The 14,844-nt window shown below is 38.5% G+C and overlaps 1 protein-coding gene across 1 annotated transcript in view; it reads right to left on the bottom strand.

Moving 5' to 3' along the window:
- Positions 1 to 14,844, bottom strand: part of PIGK (phosphatidylinositol glycan anchor biosynthesis class K) — a 67,006-nt gene that overhangs the window by 8,627 nt on the left and 43,535 nt on the right. The window contains exon 10 of the mRNA XM_064719551.1: positions 14,195 to 14,270. Within this exon, the coding sequence (XP_064575621.1) occupies positions 14,195 to 14,270 (76 nt within the window). The remainder of the gene's footprint in view (positions 1 to 14,194; positions 14,271 to 14,844) is intronic.

Genomic DNA, 14,844 nt, shown 5'->3' with positions numbered 1-14,844 from the left:
AGCACAGCCCTCCTACATCCTCCTAGAACTCTGACTTGGATTTCCCTTAGCATGTCTCTGAACCACAAGGTGAGTCCACTCAAATGGTTTTAAATCAATTTTTCTAAGGAAGGTTTTACTCCTAATCTTATAAAATTAATTGTATACTTAGAACTTCCATGATGAAGTGCCATTCTGAGTATTCATATTCAATCAAAGTTTTTTTTCTGTTTATATAGAAAAACCATGATGTTAATAAATTATTATGCTGTTTCTTTCAAAGTAGTAGTGATGGTTCCAATCACACTTCTGTGTCTGCACGTCCCGTAAGTATCTATTCATTTACTGCCAGGTGACAAGCTGCATTAACAACAGATGTTAGACTGCATTAGTTCTCATACTGAGTATGCCACATTGAGTACAAGATCTAATCAAATACTTCAACAGCTACATTTGAAATCCTTATACACATAGTTTTTAATGTCCATTTCTCAAATCTCTACAGCTATAATTTAAAATGTTCTCCATTACCCTAAGCCCTGTGCTGCATTATATGCATGTGCAGTAAAGCTTCACATTTTCTAGCTCCAGCTTGCAAAGCTTGAAACAGCATTACAAAAGGCAGGCATGACAAAATGAATGGAGGGAGAAGCAGGGCTGAGGCAAAAGATGCCTTCACACTTATAGGAGCAAGATCAAGTATGGCTGTACTTTTACTGCATTTCATTTTCATTTTCAGTGACAAACCAGTGAGTAACAGCTGGTGACAGACCGGTTTGTTCCCCACCACCACCCACCTTTTACAGGTGATTCTGTATTCAGTAGTTTTGTACTCATAAGCCAAACAAGTGTTCTCACCCAAGTTTATGTTGTATGTACTCTCTTATGGGAAAAGGAGATAGACTTGCTCTGAAATATCAACCCAATACTTTGGAGTACCCTAGCTGCTATAGAAAACAAATCATAAAATATGGACATGGCAGTCATACAGGAACTCATTTAGTGCCTGCACATAATTACACCTCCACAAAAAAGCCATTTCTGTTACACTTGATATGTCAAAGGACAAGGAGTCCCAGAGAGCAGACCCATTCCTGCACAGAGTTTTTGTAGGCATTAAGAAAGAATAGCAGATTTATGGTATCATAAATAATCACTGTTCCCACGTGACATTTGCATGACACAGCTCATCAGTCAAATGCCATGTGGGGCTCACAGAGAGCATCTTCCCAGAAGAATGGATGAGTGCAGCTGAGGACACACCCTCCCAACATCCTCACAGACCACCAGTGACAGGTACAGAATCAACAGCTTCCAAAAGGGTCTTTAAAAAGGATGAAATCACACATGGTTCTATCTAGGGGCAAACCAGTTGCAGCTTTCCTGCCTCCATCTACACTAACCACAGGTTACTGCTCCACTGTCCAGCTGTCATTCAGTCCCCTCTAAGCACCACTCATCACCCATGTGTCAGCCGTGTATTTGTAGATGGGCTTTCATGTTAAGCACTCCTGAAAAGAATGAAATCACTGACTAATTCACAGGAACGCCCACCATGACAGAAGGAATCACTTGCACAAGGCTCAATCACAACCCCATGCAAGGAATTTGCACAGGAACCATGATGCACGATGCTTTCTTGACTGTCCAACATACAAACACAACTGCTCCATTACCAGTGTCTTCATTCATTTACCCCTTCCATTCATTCTTCAAATGGAAATGATTTCATCAAATTTCAACCCTCTGAATTATTTAGGAAAACAATTCTAGACAGAGCACTAGAGAGCAGCCTGCCAATATCTCTGTCTGTGGCCATTCATCAGTCCTGTCAAGAGCTCGTGAGTTACATTTCTGTGCTCCTCACAGCATGCTACTGGAGAGAAAACAAAACATAATTAACTTAACACAAAAAAATCACCAATAACACCTAGGATTACATGGTTAAGTGGGATAAATGTGTGAATATATTTGGAGCCAACAGTGCCTTCCCCTGAGGAAAAGTGTTCAGAAAGGTATTTGCTGTCACAGCACCACAAAATATATCAAGATGGATAACATATATATTTTTCCTTATCAATGTGAGCTTATTGGTAACACCTACTTTTTATACTGCATAAGCTCAGAAGAAATACAGTGGATAGAAGAAAAAAAATCTAACAAAACTCCTACTGCTAATTTTACTACTCAGTGGAATATCATTTAAATAAACACTGTCTATCAGGGAAGCTTTCATGTGTAAACAATAAAAAAGTAATGATTAATAAGCACTGTACAAGGTTATGTAAGAAATGAAAATGTTACACAACACTGAACAGACACCAGAAAATGGAATTAAATCTTGCATCTTGGACAATGTACTATAAAATACTTCAGTAATGTGCTTGATACAGGAAGGTCCCCATCCAGCATATATTTAGTGATAGGTAACACAAACTGGTCAAAAATTTAGTCTTACACTCAAATGACACATGTGCTTATAGACACACCAATGCTGTGCAACATCAAGCAATGCAGTAAGAATAAAGACTACTAAATACATTTCCCTTTGCCTAAAGACCTTACAGCATGCTCTCCTTTCCTCTACCCAACACACACCCATGCTCACACTTGGCTGTGTTATTGCTGCCATTTTATTCCAGGGACACAAATAGAACCCGTCAGAAAGCAGAGATCTGTTATCAGCCACAGTGCCTGCTGAGCCTCCTCTCCAGGCCCATCTCACCAAAACTGCAGGACAACACTTTTAGTCAGGTAATTCCCAAACACAGCTTTGGGGAGAGAAGGGCTAAGAACAATCAGACCCCTCCAAGGTTCATGAAGAGACACTGCAAGTGGGTTCTGACAGAAGCCATTCAGCAGCACCAGCAAAGTGCTGAAGCAGAATGTGCCTCACTCCTGCAACACAGCAAATCTCTTCCTTTCACCAGTTTCTACTGCACACAAAGCCAGAGAAAATCTGGCCTAACAAGATGGGTGTAATTTGGGGATGCCAAAGGCAGCATTTTCATAGCCCAAACAGGCTTCTGCAGAAAAATCAGCTGTAAGCTAGGAAAGGGGCCCTTTCTCTGTATATAAAAACCAGTGTCTCACTAACCAATGACCACCATGGAGCACTGCTTACTTTACATTTGCCAGTAAATCTCATTCCTAATGCAAAGCCTGGTCCAAAGAGTTCTCCTATGGAACAGCAAAGCTGATCACCAAAATAAAAGTAACTCTGGAACAGTATCCATTTTGTTAATACTGTATCTAATAAAAGAAAAGGAAATTTGATTTACAATAAAAGGATTTAATAAATCAGTCTTCTGTTACCTAGAGAAGTCCTAAAATTTATTCTAGGTCAACCATAAATTTTGAATTACTACACCACAGCAGTTTATTGGTTGTTCTGATACAGACAAGATTTATATTTTTTTAATTTAAGAAAGATAAAAAAAATAAATGTAGCAGTAGCTCTTCATTCTACGATATCTTCAGCTTTTACTATACATCAAAAGACAATGAATAAAGTAATTTCTTTTAAATGTAGACTTATAGTGCTACTGTTCACAACAACAATAATAATAATAATAGTAATAAACATTATAGTCTCTACAACCCTGTAATTCTACTGCTAGGAATTATGTCTTCTCACTAAGGTTTTTGTGGCTTAATTGTCTTCATGTAATATTGATATCTGGTACTTGGATGTAATTAAGAATAGGGGAACCATTCTTAGAGTACTATTCCAATCCATTAGGTAAATTTTCTCACTATGATATGAAAATTTTCATCTACTTAATTAGCACACCTACTTCTTCCATGCCTAAGTGCACCTAAGCTGTGTTTTATGATGGCCCAAGGAAAAGAAAAAGAAACCACAACACATCAATTATGCTTCCACTCAGTTGTACAACTATTTTAAAATGTGTGAACAGTTAAGACAAAATTGAAAAATTACCATAATAGGCTTTTGACACTTCCCCGCTTAAGCAAAAATTAATTCTAACTCCCTGTTTTTATGCAAAGCCTTTATAATTTCTCTAATCTCGAGTTCCCACGAGAGAGAACACAATTCTTTCAAGTACAAGTATGTGAGGCTTGGCATCTTCCCTTTTTAGTTATGCAGTTTATTTGATGGAAGTCTAAACTGCTAAGCCTCCCTTTGTGCTTAATATAAGCCATCCTCAGTGGAAATACAAGTTAATTTAAGTAAAATGAAGTTTTAGGAAGGATGCATTCTCTTGCACAGAAAGCCTCACTAAATCAAAGCTTTTTTAAATGCAGCATCTGTTTCCTGAATTGCTCTAGAACCTGTAATAAAATAAACTAAAAAGAAGAAAAATTTTTAAAAGGTACTTTTACATATAAAACATCATAAACATAAAAACAGGCAAATGGAGCAGCTTACCTCTCATTTTCCTGTGTTTTGCAGCCTCACCTTGTACTGTACATGAAGACACTCTTACAACACAACGAATTAGCACATTTTAAGCATCATCTGTTTTATTAATGGTCACTACTATTAAAACCTACTGCTCGTGCATCAGCTGTATTGTGTTGCTGGGATACACTGCCATTCACACGAAGCTGTGTGGACCACATCCTAAATTCACAGGTTTTCCCCAGCACTGCTTAGCCCTGAAACACACCTGAAGTATTTGTACATCACACACTTTGCTTCAGCAAAAGTCAGGGGTCTATTCTGATGCCTACAAACCTATTGAGGTCACAGACAGCTTGTGCAGTTCTTTAGTCTGTTCCCATGAGAGGCAGAGGTATATTATTTGCATACCATTATGTACTGAAAAAGCTATTCAGTTATCCCCACTGGAGACAACTCACTTCCCTGCCCTAAATAGCATTCACTTTTCCAATATTTGAAGGAACAGCAAGTAAATGGGACCCAGTGCAGACAAATCCAAAAAGACTCAGAATATCTAAGAATTTCAACTTATAAATAACAAATGTGAATGAATGCAGACCAATATATCACATAAAAATATCATGGAAGCAAGGAATGATGAAAAAAGTGAATTATATGCTTAAGAGAGGACTAAAATGTTGAAAGTGAAAATGGCTGAAGACATAATTTTAGGAAAAAAGCTGACATTAGCCAAGCTTATTATGACCACAGAGGAGAGCAAGAGTCTCAAAGCACAGAACTCAAAAATAGCCTCCTTACATTTGCAGTGACAGCAGCAGTTCTAATATCATCTGCCCCAAACAAAGTGAGACAGCTATTGATGTTTTACCTATAGCAGGGTGCAACAGTTCACATGATGTCAGTAACTCAGACCCATGGGACCTGTACATGTTGGTCCTTCAGTACCAGCTGCAGTACTGTGAATATTTGCTGTAATCACAAATATGTTCTGACATGCCCCAATTGTCCTGCTCAGTTTTATTCCCCCCATAATTACGATGTTTTGAATAAACATCTCCCAGCATCTGCTCAAACCCTTCTTCTAGTTATCCTTCCTGATGTCAATACAGCCACAAAGAAGGGAGAATATAAATAAAGAATCTGTGTGCTTTGTGCAGAAAGTCAGAAGAGATCAACATAATGGTCCTTTACAGCCTTAGTCTGCAAATCAGAACCTCTTGCTGTTAACCTTGGTTTGCTTTTTGCCAACCTGCTATGTGAAGTTTACTTCAAGCTCTAAGCATTTCTGAACCTGTCTGTTTCTGTAAAGCTCTGAGCACAGATAAAGCACAATAGAAACAGTAACCATCGCCTTGAAATCATGGTTGTGAGCAGATCCTGAAGAACAACAAAAGGGGATCATGGCACAATCAGTCCCATGCCAAAACAAAGACACAGAAACATCAATAGCGCATATTGAAAGGCTTGTGCACACAGGATCTTCAAACACGTGACTGCTTCAGCTGACAAGAAGCAAATCAATTTTTTGAATATAAGGAATATAATAATTTTTTGAGTCCATGGCTATACCGTTACTACCGACCCTTGAAATGCAGTTATTTGAAGTTCAGATGAGTAAACCCCAGAGATCTACAGCACTCTCTAAAGCCTGTCATGTTACAGTCATTTCCTGAACATCTTCCTTCATTTTACATCTTAAATAGTGCTTATTAAAAAGAAACGGTTACAGGAATTACCTCTTAAAGAAGCTGCAAATCCAGTGCAGCACCTCTAACAATTATAGCTACTATAGAGCCAGGGTATATTTTCATATATTTTTTAATAGTACATCTGACAATTCTATATGCTGGTGGGTATGAAACTGATGTCTCATAATCCACAAAATGGATGAGGCTACAATCACATATAAAGCCTCATATTAGCAGTATTCTCAAGGGCAAACTGAGCACTCCCGTGATATGCACAAAAGCCTCAAATTTATTTCCATTTTAACTTTCCACAGTAACAGCTATTTTTACTCTCATCTGCTCATGAGCAATATAAACAAAAACTTTCAGGAATACAAGTACACTTTATCAGTTTTAGCTGATACTACGTATCCTAGTTGGCTTTAGAAATTCTGTAGTCACATACCCAGCCAGGATGAAAATGCCCTTTTTTTTCAAGCAGTACTTTGCACCATTGCTGTGCTTAATGAGCACAGGACTCTACCAGCACTGGTGAGAGTGAAGTGTGGCCACTTGAGGGGCAGCCCCTTAAATTGCTCCAAGCTGTCTGTCAAACTGATCTCCCATCCTGTGCCAAAGAAGAATGGAGATAAAATGCCAATCTGTACATGTCAGGATTTCACAGGCTCAGAAAGAGAAAAGAAACATGACCTCTGAAAACTGACAGATCAGAGTTAAAACTTCTTCATCCAAACTGCAGGATCTAGGCAGCCTAAAACAGTCATTTTGAAAACACTGCATCAGTTGCCTGCTACTGCATCTCCCTGAAGAGGAGACTGGTTTTGAGAGAGAGCACGGCCTGGGGGTTGCTGTCACCTTGCTGGGAGCCATTTCTGTGAAGAGGGTATAAAGTCACATTCCAAGATGTGACAGCAGAGACTGGATTCTACTGATGCCCAGAGCTCATAATGTACATACACATCAAACAGAACATATTGAGAAGTGCTCAATGAACTGTTAATAGTGTGTAAGAGGAAAAACAGGTCATTCTTTAAAATACACTTTGGTTTAATGTTTTAAAAATGCAAGGAAGGATGTAAAGGGGCCTGTTTTAATGCATAAACAGGGAAGAATAGGTGGAGCATGCATGCAATAGTTCTGGCAAGAAGCTACCAAACCCCATCTCAAACGTCTCTGGGATACTGGAACAGGTAACACTTCCCCTTCTTGGCTTACAGAAAATGTTCAATGTGGTATTTCTAGTATGAAACAGTTAAAAACAAGAAACCACACAACTGACTGTTCAGGTTCCTCATGCAAGATACCTTCCAATGCATTTAGTTATCCAATCCATTGTATTCAGCTATAATTGAAAAAATCTAATACTACATTCAGTTCCCCTGTAATGCTTGGTCAGCAACAAAAAGCACTCATGGTTCTTTTCTGACTCTGCTGAGCAGTGCTGTGTACAGACAAAGGAAGTGCTCCCCATGCATTAATACTTTGCCACTCCAGCCATACAGAAACAAAGGTCCCCATCATTGCTGCTAAATTTTTAAGATTTGGAGGGCAGCATTTGAAAGAAAAATAATTCTCAGATAGTTATCTTTATTCTGTCTTGAAGACTAAGAAGAAATTCCATGTAATATTTCAACAACAAAGAGATAAACCAGCAGAACTTCCCCTCTGGTTGAGAAACAGAAAAATAATGGTCCTGGATAGGCAGAGAGTGATCACCCACAAGAGTCCTTTAATGGGAAGATGGAAGAGAAGAGACTGTTTTACTACATCTCTGCTTCCAAGAGGAAAGATCATGGTCAGATGAAAAACAACAAAACAGAAGCAGCCCTGTCTTGTCAGTAAAAACAAATGATCAGTAATTTATGCTAACTCCACATCATAGTATTCTGTGATTGGAAAAAACTGATGAGAAAAACAACAGCGAATTTTAAAAATTAGGTTGTCTCTATTGTACAAAAATACTTTATGCTGTACTCAGATAAACTGTATTTCAGGAATGTTGTGAAGTTTCATGTGGCTAATGAGCTATGCAATTTCTGAAGAAGAAAAGAAGAGAGACAACCTGTTTGTATTGACTACTGGATTACATTTGAAGCTCCTGAGTACCATTCCTGTCTCTGCAGAAGTTCACTAGATGATAAAAACGCCTGAAAAATCTCTGGTTTAATGATATGCCAGTAAAAAATCTGTACCATTATAACCAAGTCAAGATTGTGTTTGGTGATTTCCTGCAGTGAGTCAGAGAAACAGGGGACTGTGCCATTCTTAATGTATTACATGACTCATACACATAGCACGATTCTGCACCTCAACTTTTTGAATCAAATTTAGGATTAGAAGAAATCTTAGGGAGTGAACTTCAAAGCACCTATATGCACCAAGCAGCACAAGGTGTTGGCAGGAATACCTCTGCTGCTCTATGACATATTTGGTTTGGTTGGCAAAAGTGTGCAGTAATAGCTCTTTTCCTTCTGATCCTTTTGAGTACCAAGTTTTCTACTAGACAGCATTCAATTTAAAGAAAGCTCAAAAGATTTAAGGAATTCCTAACTTATCCAGCAGTAACAGAAGTTAAGTCTATATACTGTTTACAATTTAGGGGAAAAGCAAGTTCTTATGTGCTGGATGACATCCAGTCATGATTCCACTTGAGACCTCTTCCATTATAGTTATAAAATGTAGCCAAATGACCTCTAGGTTAAACAATTCACAAACATATGTTTAATACAGAAAAGAAATGGAAAACCCCCAAACATAGTAGACACATTAATTTCTGACTCCAATACATCCCAAGTGCCCTAGATGAAGAATGGTTCAGCAGAAGGGGTACAGCACACCTGGGTTTAGCTCTGCACAGAATGCCTGAGCCCCAAAAACCACTTCAGGTGAGCTGGTGAGGAAGAGCACACAGCACATTTCCATGATGAGTATCAGAAACAGCTTTCCTCACCTGTAGTCTGGACCAGACAGGGGAGAGCCCAGGCAGGACAGGCTGCTGTTCTCCAGACACTCCAAAATGGCCACAAGAAGGGGCCATGGCAAGGGGACAGCATTTGTCTTCAGCACGTTGCTCAGCACTGCAGTGGTACAGCCTGAGGTCTCCTAGGGCAGGCTGACATGTCACAAGGCTTTTTGGTGGGAAGCCAAGTGATGTATTTTGTTAAAATAAAACTGGCCTCTGAAGTCAGCGTACTTTTTAATATTTGGTATGAAAAATTCAATTTTCAATCATCCTGACAAAATCCATTTTTGACAAAGAAAAGCATCCCTGCCTGAGCAGACCTGTGTCTGTGCTAGCAGGTGCAGCAGAACTTGGACCTTTTGGTGAAAGGTTGTATTTTATCTCTGATATCATTCAGCTGAATACCATGACCAGAGTTCTAAAAAGCAAGCTATGCTTCAAAGTTATTTTCAAACACAGCTACATGAATGGATTTTCAAAGAATGTATAAATAGCTGTGTCTAAAACTTTGCACATCAAACCTGAGACATCTAAGTATTACAAGTTGTTTTTGAACCTCTTAGCCTGTAAAGACACAGTAAAATGCAAGTATCACTTATCAAAGTACTTTAAAATTTTTAATAAATTAATATTCATAAACAAAACCTCCTGTCTGCATCAAAAATAAAAAGAAAAATCTGGGTTACTGTTGTGCTATTAAACATCTTGCACACTTAGCCAAAGTTCTGAACACTAATGGCTATATAAAACATTTATAGGAACAAAGACTCCACCATCAGGACAGAAGCAGACTGGGAGTGAGGGGAACTCCTGAACTGTATAAACTGCCAAAGAGCAGCTACAAGGCAATGGACAAGGAGCTGGTGTGATCCCTGAATTTTAAAGTTGTGTTTTCAAGACTGTCTCACCATGTGATGGGTTACTTTTCATATTGAACGTTTCACACAGATCATAAACCACTTTAATGTCTGTGAAAATATTTTAAGTCTGAGAGCTAAAATTGTTGTGTTATAGATAATAAAAGGATATTTCAAAAAAAAATCTATACAACATAGTGTGTTCTATTTTCTTAATACTGTTTCAACAATTTCTGGCAAATGCTGCTGAAGAAAACCTCTGCCAATTAAATCAGCATGAAACCAGAATAACAACAACAAATGCAATAAACTAACCACCCTCTACAATGTGAGAATGAGGCCCTGAGAATCAACAAAAAATTGATCTTCAAAGCAAAAGGATTTTTTCTGGGGGGAGGGTGGGGTGGGTAATGGCTGCAAACTTGTCACAGAAGCACAGAAATGATTGAAACAAAGGCCTTCCTACAAGAATTACTGCAGAACTACAACCCTGCAGCATCCTTTGATGGCCATCAGGCTGTGCATTTTTAACTCTGGAGATCCCCCTCCCATCATCTTTCATAAATTTCCCGTTTAATTTCCCTATGGTGACTGCAGCCAACACCCTCATTCCCCAAGGCTGGGTGAGCCAAGCTCCCGGTGCTCCACCAGACCCTGGAACAGAGACGCCTCCTCCAAGGGTCAGCACAGCTTCCCAGCAGCTCCTGCAGTCACTGAAGACATTTGCCACTGAGCCTGCTCCTGGACAGGCAACACAAAAGCACAGGGGAAAACTTCTACAAACCAAACTTATATCTCCAAAAGGAAACTCTATCTACTTTAATTGGATATTGCATGTAACACTCCCCCCATGAAAAAAATACCTAAGGAACTCCTTATTTTTAAGTAAATCTGCAACTGTAAACTATGTCAGATTTCAAGTAAATTGTGCAATTTCCACTACAGGCTGCAAGTCACTTTCCTGAAATATCATCCTGGTTTAACAGCATGTTCATTTATCTGCTTAATGGTTTGAAATGAACTAAAATAAGTATGCAAGTTGATTGTGGTCTGAATTTGCTGTTTCATTTTGTTTTCAATTATAACACCATCAGGATATCTAGTGTTTATCTGCTGAAATGTGCCTTTCATCAATAAAACATTTTTCCATCAGTAAGACACCTATAACAATTTAAGTCTCTTCAATATCCTAAATCCTGATTAGGCCAAGTATGTTAACACACAGTGACATTCCAAGCACAAGCACTGGCACTGAAGTTAGGTACTTTTATTAAAATGATTTGCTGAACTGCAAGGCCAGCAATGAATATAATTTATGATAAATGGAAAGAATCTTCTCAAATGCAGTTTGCCCTGTTCTTCCACCAGACCTGTTTTGACTAAAGACAAATGTAGAATTAAAATAATCTTCTTTTTCTCCTCTTTTTAGTTTGGGTTTTGGTTTGGTTTTTTTTTTCTTTGGCCTTACTCTAAGTAGCATAAACTTATTGTAAGTAGCAGCATTGTATGCATGGCTGTACAGAGGGAATCTCATTAAAAAGGCTGTCTCATGTGGGCATTACTCTGACAGTTCTACTTTTACAAGTTTATATTAATGACTGCATTCCTTTACCAAGCACTAGAGGCTTTTTATTTCAGTTAAAAGCACACGGATTATTTTAGTACTGCTTAGGAGAATAAATTTATCCAATTTTAAAGCTGGATAGTAGTAGTTGGCTAAAAAGTTGGCTATGCTGGCTAAAAAGTATAATTAAAATGTACTTTATACATTATACTAATTTAGGATACCTGTCCACCACTGTGAAATTTTAATGTATATTTATGCTATAAGTACACAGCACTGATGCTGTTATGTATGTCTAGAGTATGTATGTATCCATGCGGATACAGCATCATAACACCACAAATACTATTCACTGTTTTTACTCTTGTCACTTTTTTAGTTTCTTATAATTTCCTTCTTTATTCTTAGAGCAAAAAAATCCTTTTTATATAAACAAGGCCCCTGCACAAGGTGCCAGGTCCCTCAGCAGAAGGGTGCCAGGGGTTCTCAGCAGAGCTAATTCAGCACGATGCTGGTGCAGTGACGCTCAGCTGGTGGCAGCTCAGCGGGGCATCAGCCTCACACACACCAGGGCACGGTGCCAAACTCTGTCCCCACAGCTGAACAATGCTCCCTTATCTGCCTCCTCTGCACCCAAGACATTCACAGTTCTGCTGGGTCTGCTCTGCTGCCTTGTGCAGACCCCAGCTCTGTACTACAGGCAAGTTCAGCAAACAGATAAGAGCACATGAACCCAGCTTTTTGCCTTTGCACAGCACAATACTCTACTGCAGTGTGACACACACTGGCCAAATGAACACTCTGTGGTTATTACCCACCTAATGCTGTAAAAATATTGCTATGACATTTGGTCTGCTCGACCATTTTAAAGGTTAATTCTGTTTCCTATTTGAGCTTTTCCTCTAGGTGAGCCATTCCATGCACTTTCTATTTACTGATTCCAAACAACCCCCAAACTGTTTCATTGCTCACTCTCACTGTTAAGAACATATTGACTGGCTGCCTGCTCTGCTGTTTAATTCATTTATGCTGAGAGTCAGGCATGAAGACAGAATTTTAAATGTGACATTTGCAGGCTGTTGGGTCATTTGAAGCTCTGACAACACCAGGGAGTTCCTGACATACAAACTGGTCCTGATTTCCAATCTTCCATGTTCTGAACACATCAGAAATTCTTCCCGAAGGTGCAGATTTCAGCCAAAAGTTTTAAAATCCCTTGTGCTTACAACTTGCAGGAAAGGCTTGTACACTTTAAGGTTTTAAAATAAAGCTTATGTTTCCTTTAAGGTAAAACCAGCACTGCCTGCAGCATGAACTCAATGCTTTAAAACACTTATTGACAAAGGTATTTGGGAAGATCTACGATAATAATTAATACACAAAAAGTTGTTTACAAAATTCTGTTAAGGGACTTAGTGGACTTTTATTTGCTCCTGTTGATCTTGAAGCATTTAAAAAGAGCTCAGTCTGAAACCACAGCTTTATCTAACATTGCCTCTCTGGCTTAGTGCTACTCTGACCAGTACCAAGTCCCAGTTTTCAGTCTGGAAATTTTCCTTATCTCAAGGCAGTGAAGGGACTGCACCATTTTGTCTCCCAACATAAACTGCCATCATCTTCCCCAAATTTCAAGTCAATTTTTCAGAGCATACTTGATTACCTGGAAGATTCCATAGGGCCAAGATACCATTAGGAAAACAGTAATGTGACCTGTTTAGCCCTGACTTAAGAAAACTGTAATTACTTATCCCTGAAGCAGGACTCCCATCTATAATGTTATAGTTTTATAAGTTTAACAATTATTTATTTTATTCTGAAAAAAATCAAAATAACTGCAACAGAAGAGGTCATTTACCCTTCCTTTAAGTCATCCCCAAGAAGGGGAATGCTAAATCTCCCCAGTCATGTCTGACACAAGTTTTATGTGTGCTGTTTGGCCATAAGCTTTTCCACACAACAGGCAGAGCCCTCTGTGGCTGACAGCAAAGAATGAGGACACACCTGAATGCAGACTGGGTACCTGACCTACCCAGCAGGATGGATGGAAAACCAGGCCATGAACACTGAGGAAAGAGCAAGAAGGGAATATAGAATCTTCTGCACAGAAAAGATCTCTTCTTCCTCCTTGCCATGAGTTGGGGGAGACATGTTACAATAAAAACTTTAATTCCAGCTTGTATGTCCACATCATCCCTCATTTGTTTACTTAAATCAATACCACAGTACTGCATTTAAATAAAGACAAAGTTAGAAGGCATAGTCTAGGAAAAATAGAAACCTTTTTTTTAAATTGTGCAAAATAAAAAAACCCTGTTCGAAGCAGAAAGTATGATGATACTGCTATAGTTAGAAATAAAATGGTGCTAATTCAGAATTGTGTTAGGAGGAAAGATTGTCTTCCCTGCTCAACTCATCATGACAATTATTCCACGATAATGACTCCAAACTTTGGCTGCTTTTTCAGGAAGGGAAATACGATTTAGGTCAAGATGCAAATTTAGAGAAATTAATGGATTTTTTTTCTTTTCTATCAGCAGACACACAACAACTTTAACAAGTAGCTCTGAAGTGTTAACCATGTCATACAGCAAGCATCTCTTCGTTGCCATGTTCAGAATGAGATTTTATAATTTAATAGTTGTCATCTGAACAAGAGTATCTTGTTTATACATACTTCCAGCATGAGGACATTATTTCTGTGTGACCTAGAAAAGCAGTTTAAGTATTACAGATGTTCTTTATTTTCAAAGGAATTTTTAAAATAGAAAGACTTACCTGGTGTATTATCTGAGCTACAGGAAGTTGTTCAGCATATTTTAGTGGCTCTGTTGCCAACTCCTCCTCTGGAAACCTAGGAAGAAAGAAAGTTCATGTGTGTCAAAGTTAGTACAATGTTTACCAAATTAAATTAAAGAAATTAAGTGTTTCAGGACACTGATTTGCTTAAGGATGAAGAAAAAGTGTATTTTGTGACAATAATGGAATGTATTTCTTATGAAGTTGAGTGAAAGAACAAATTTATAGTAAACAGAAATGTACATAACATTGTGCATTTTTTTCCCTGACATAAAGCACAAATTTAGCAGCAGAAACCTAAGAAAACCTTTACATTTCGTTTTAGGTGAACAAGGACTGGTGAAAGCTGGATTGAAATCCCCATGGAAAAAAGTCCTATGCATTTACAGAGCAGATTCAGCACTGTTAACAATACAAGCTTTTTCACTCAATCCTGCCAACATAATTCAAATATGACCATCTCAAAAGGCAGGAGGGATTATTCACCATTTCCCATTTTTGCTGCAAGTGCACAGCAGTGTTTAGATGTGGTAGAAGTTGAACACCACAAATATTCATGCATTTGCCAGTACAGTAGTGTGTAGTCCTGGTTATCAAAAAGCCAAAAAGCTAGTGTGGGAAAAAAAAAA

Source organism: Zonotrichia leucophrys, chromosome 8 (assembly GCF_028769735.1).
Source record: "Zonotrichia leucophrys gambelii isolate GWCS_2022_RI chromosome 8, RI_Zleu_2.0, whole genome shotgun sequence".
Lineage (NCBI taxonomy): Eukaryota > Metazoa > Chordata > Aves > Passeriformes > Passerellidae > Zonotrichia > Zonotrichia leucophrys.
The sequence above is the reverse complement of the archived record's forward strand: the minus strand, read 5'-3'. Positions and strand labels throughout refer to the sequence as shown.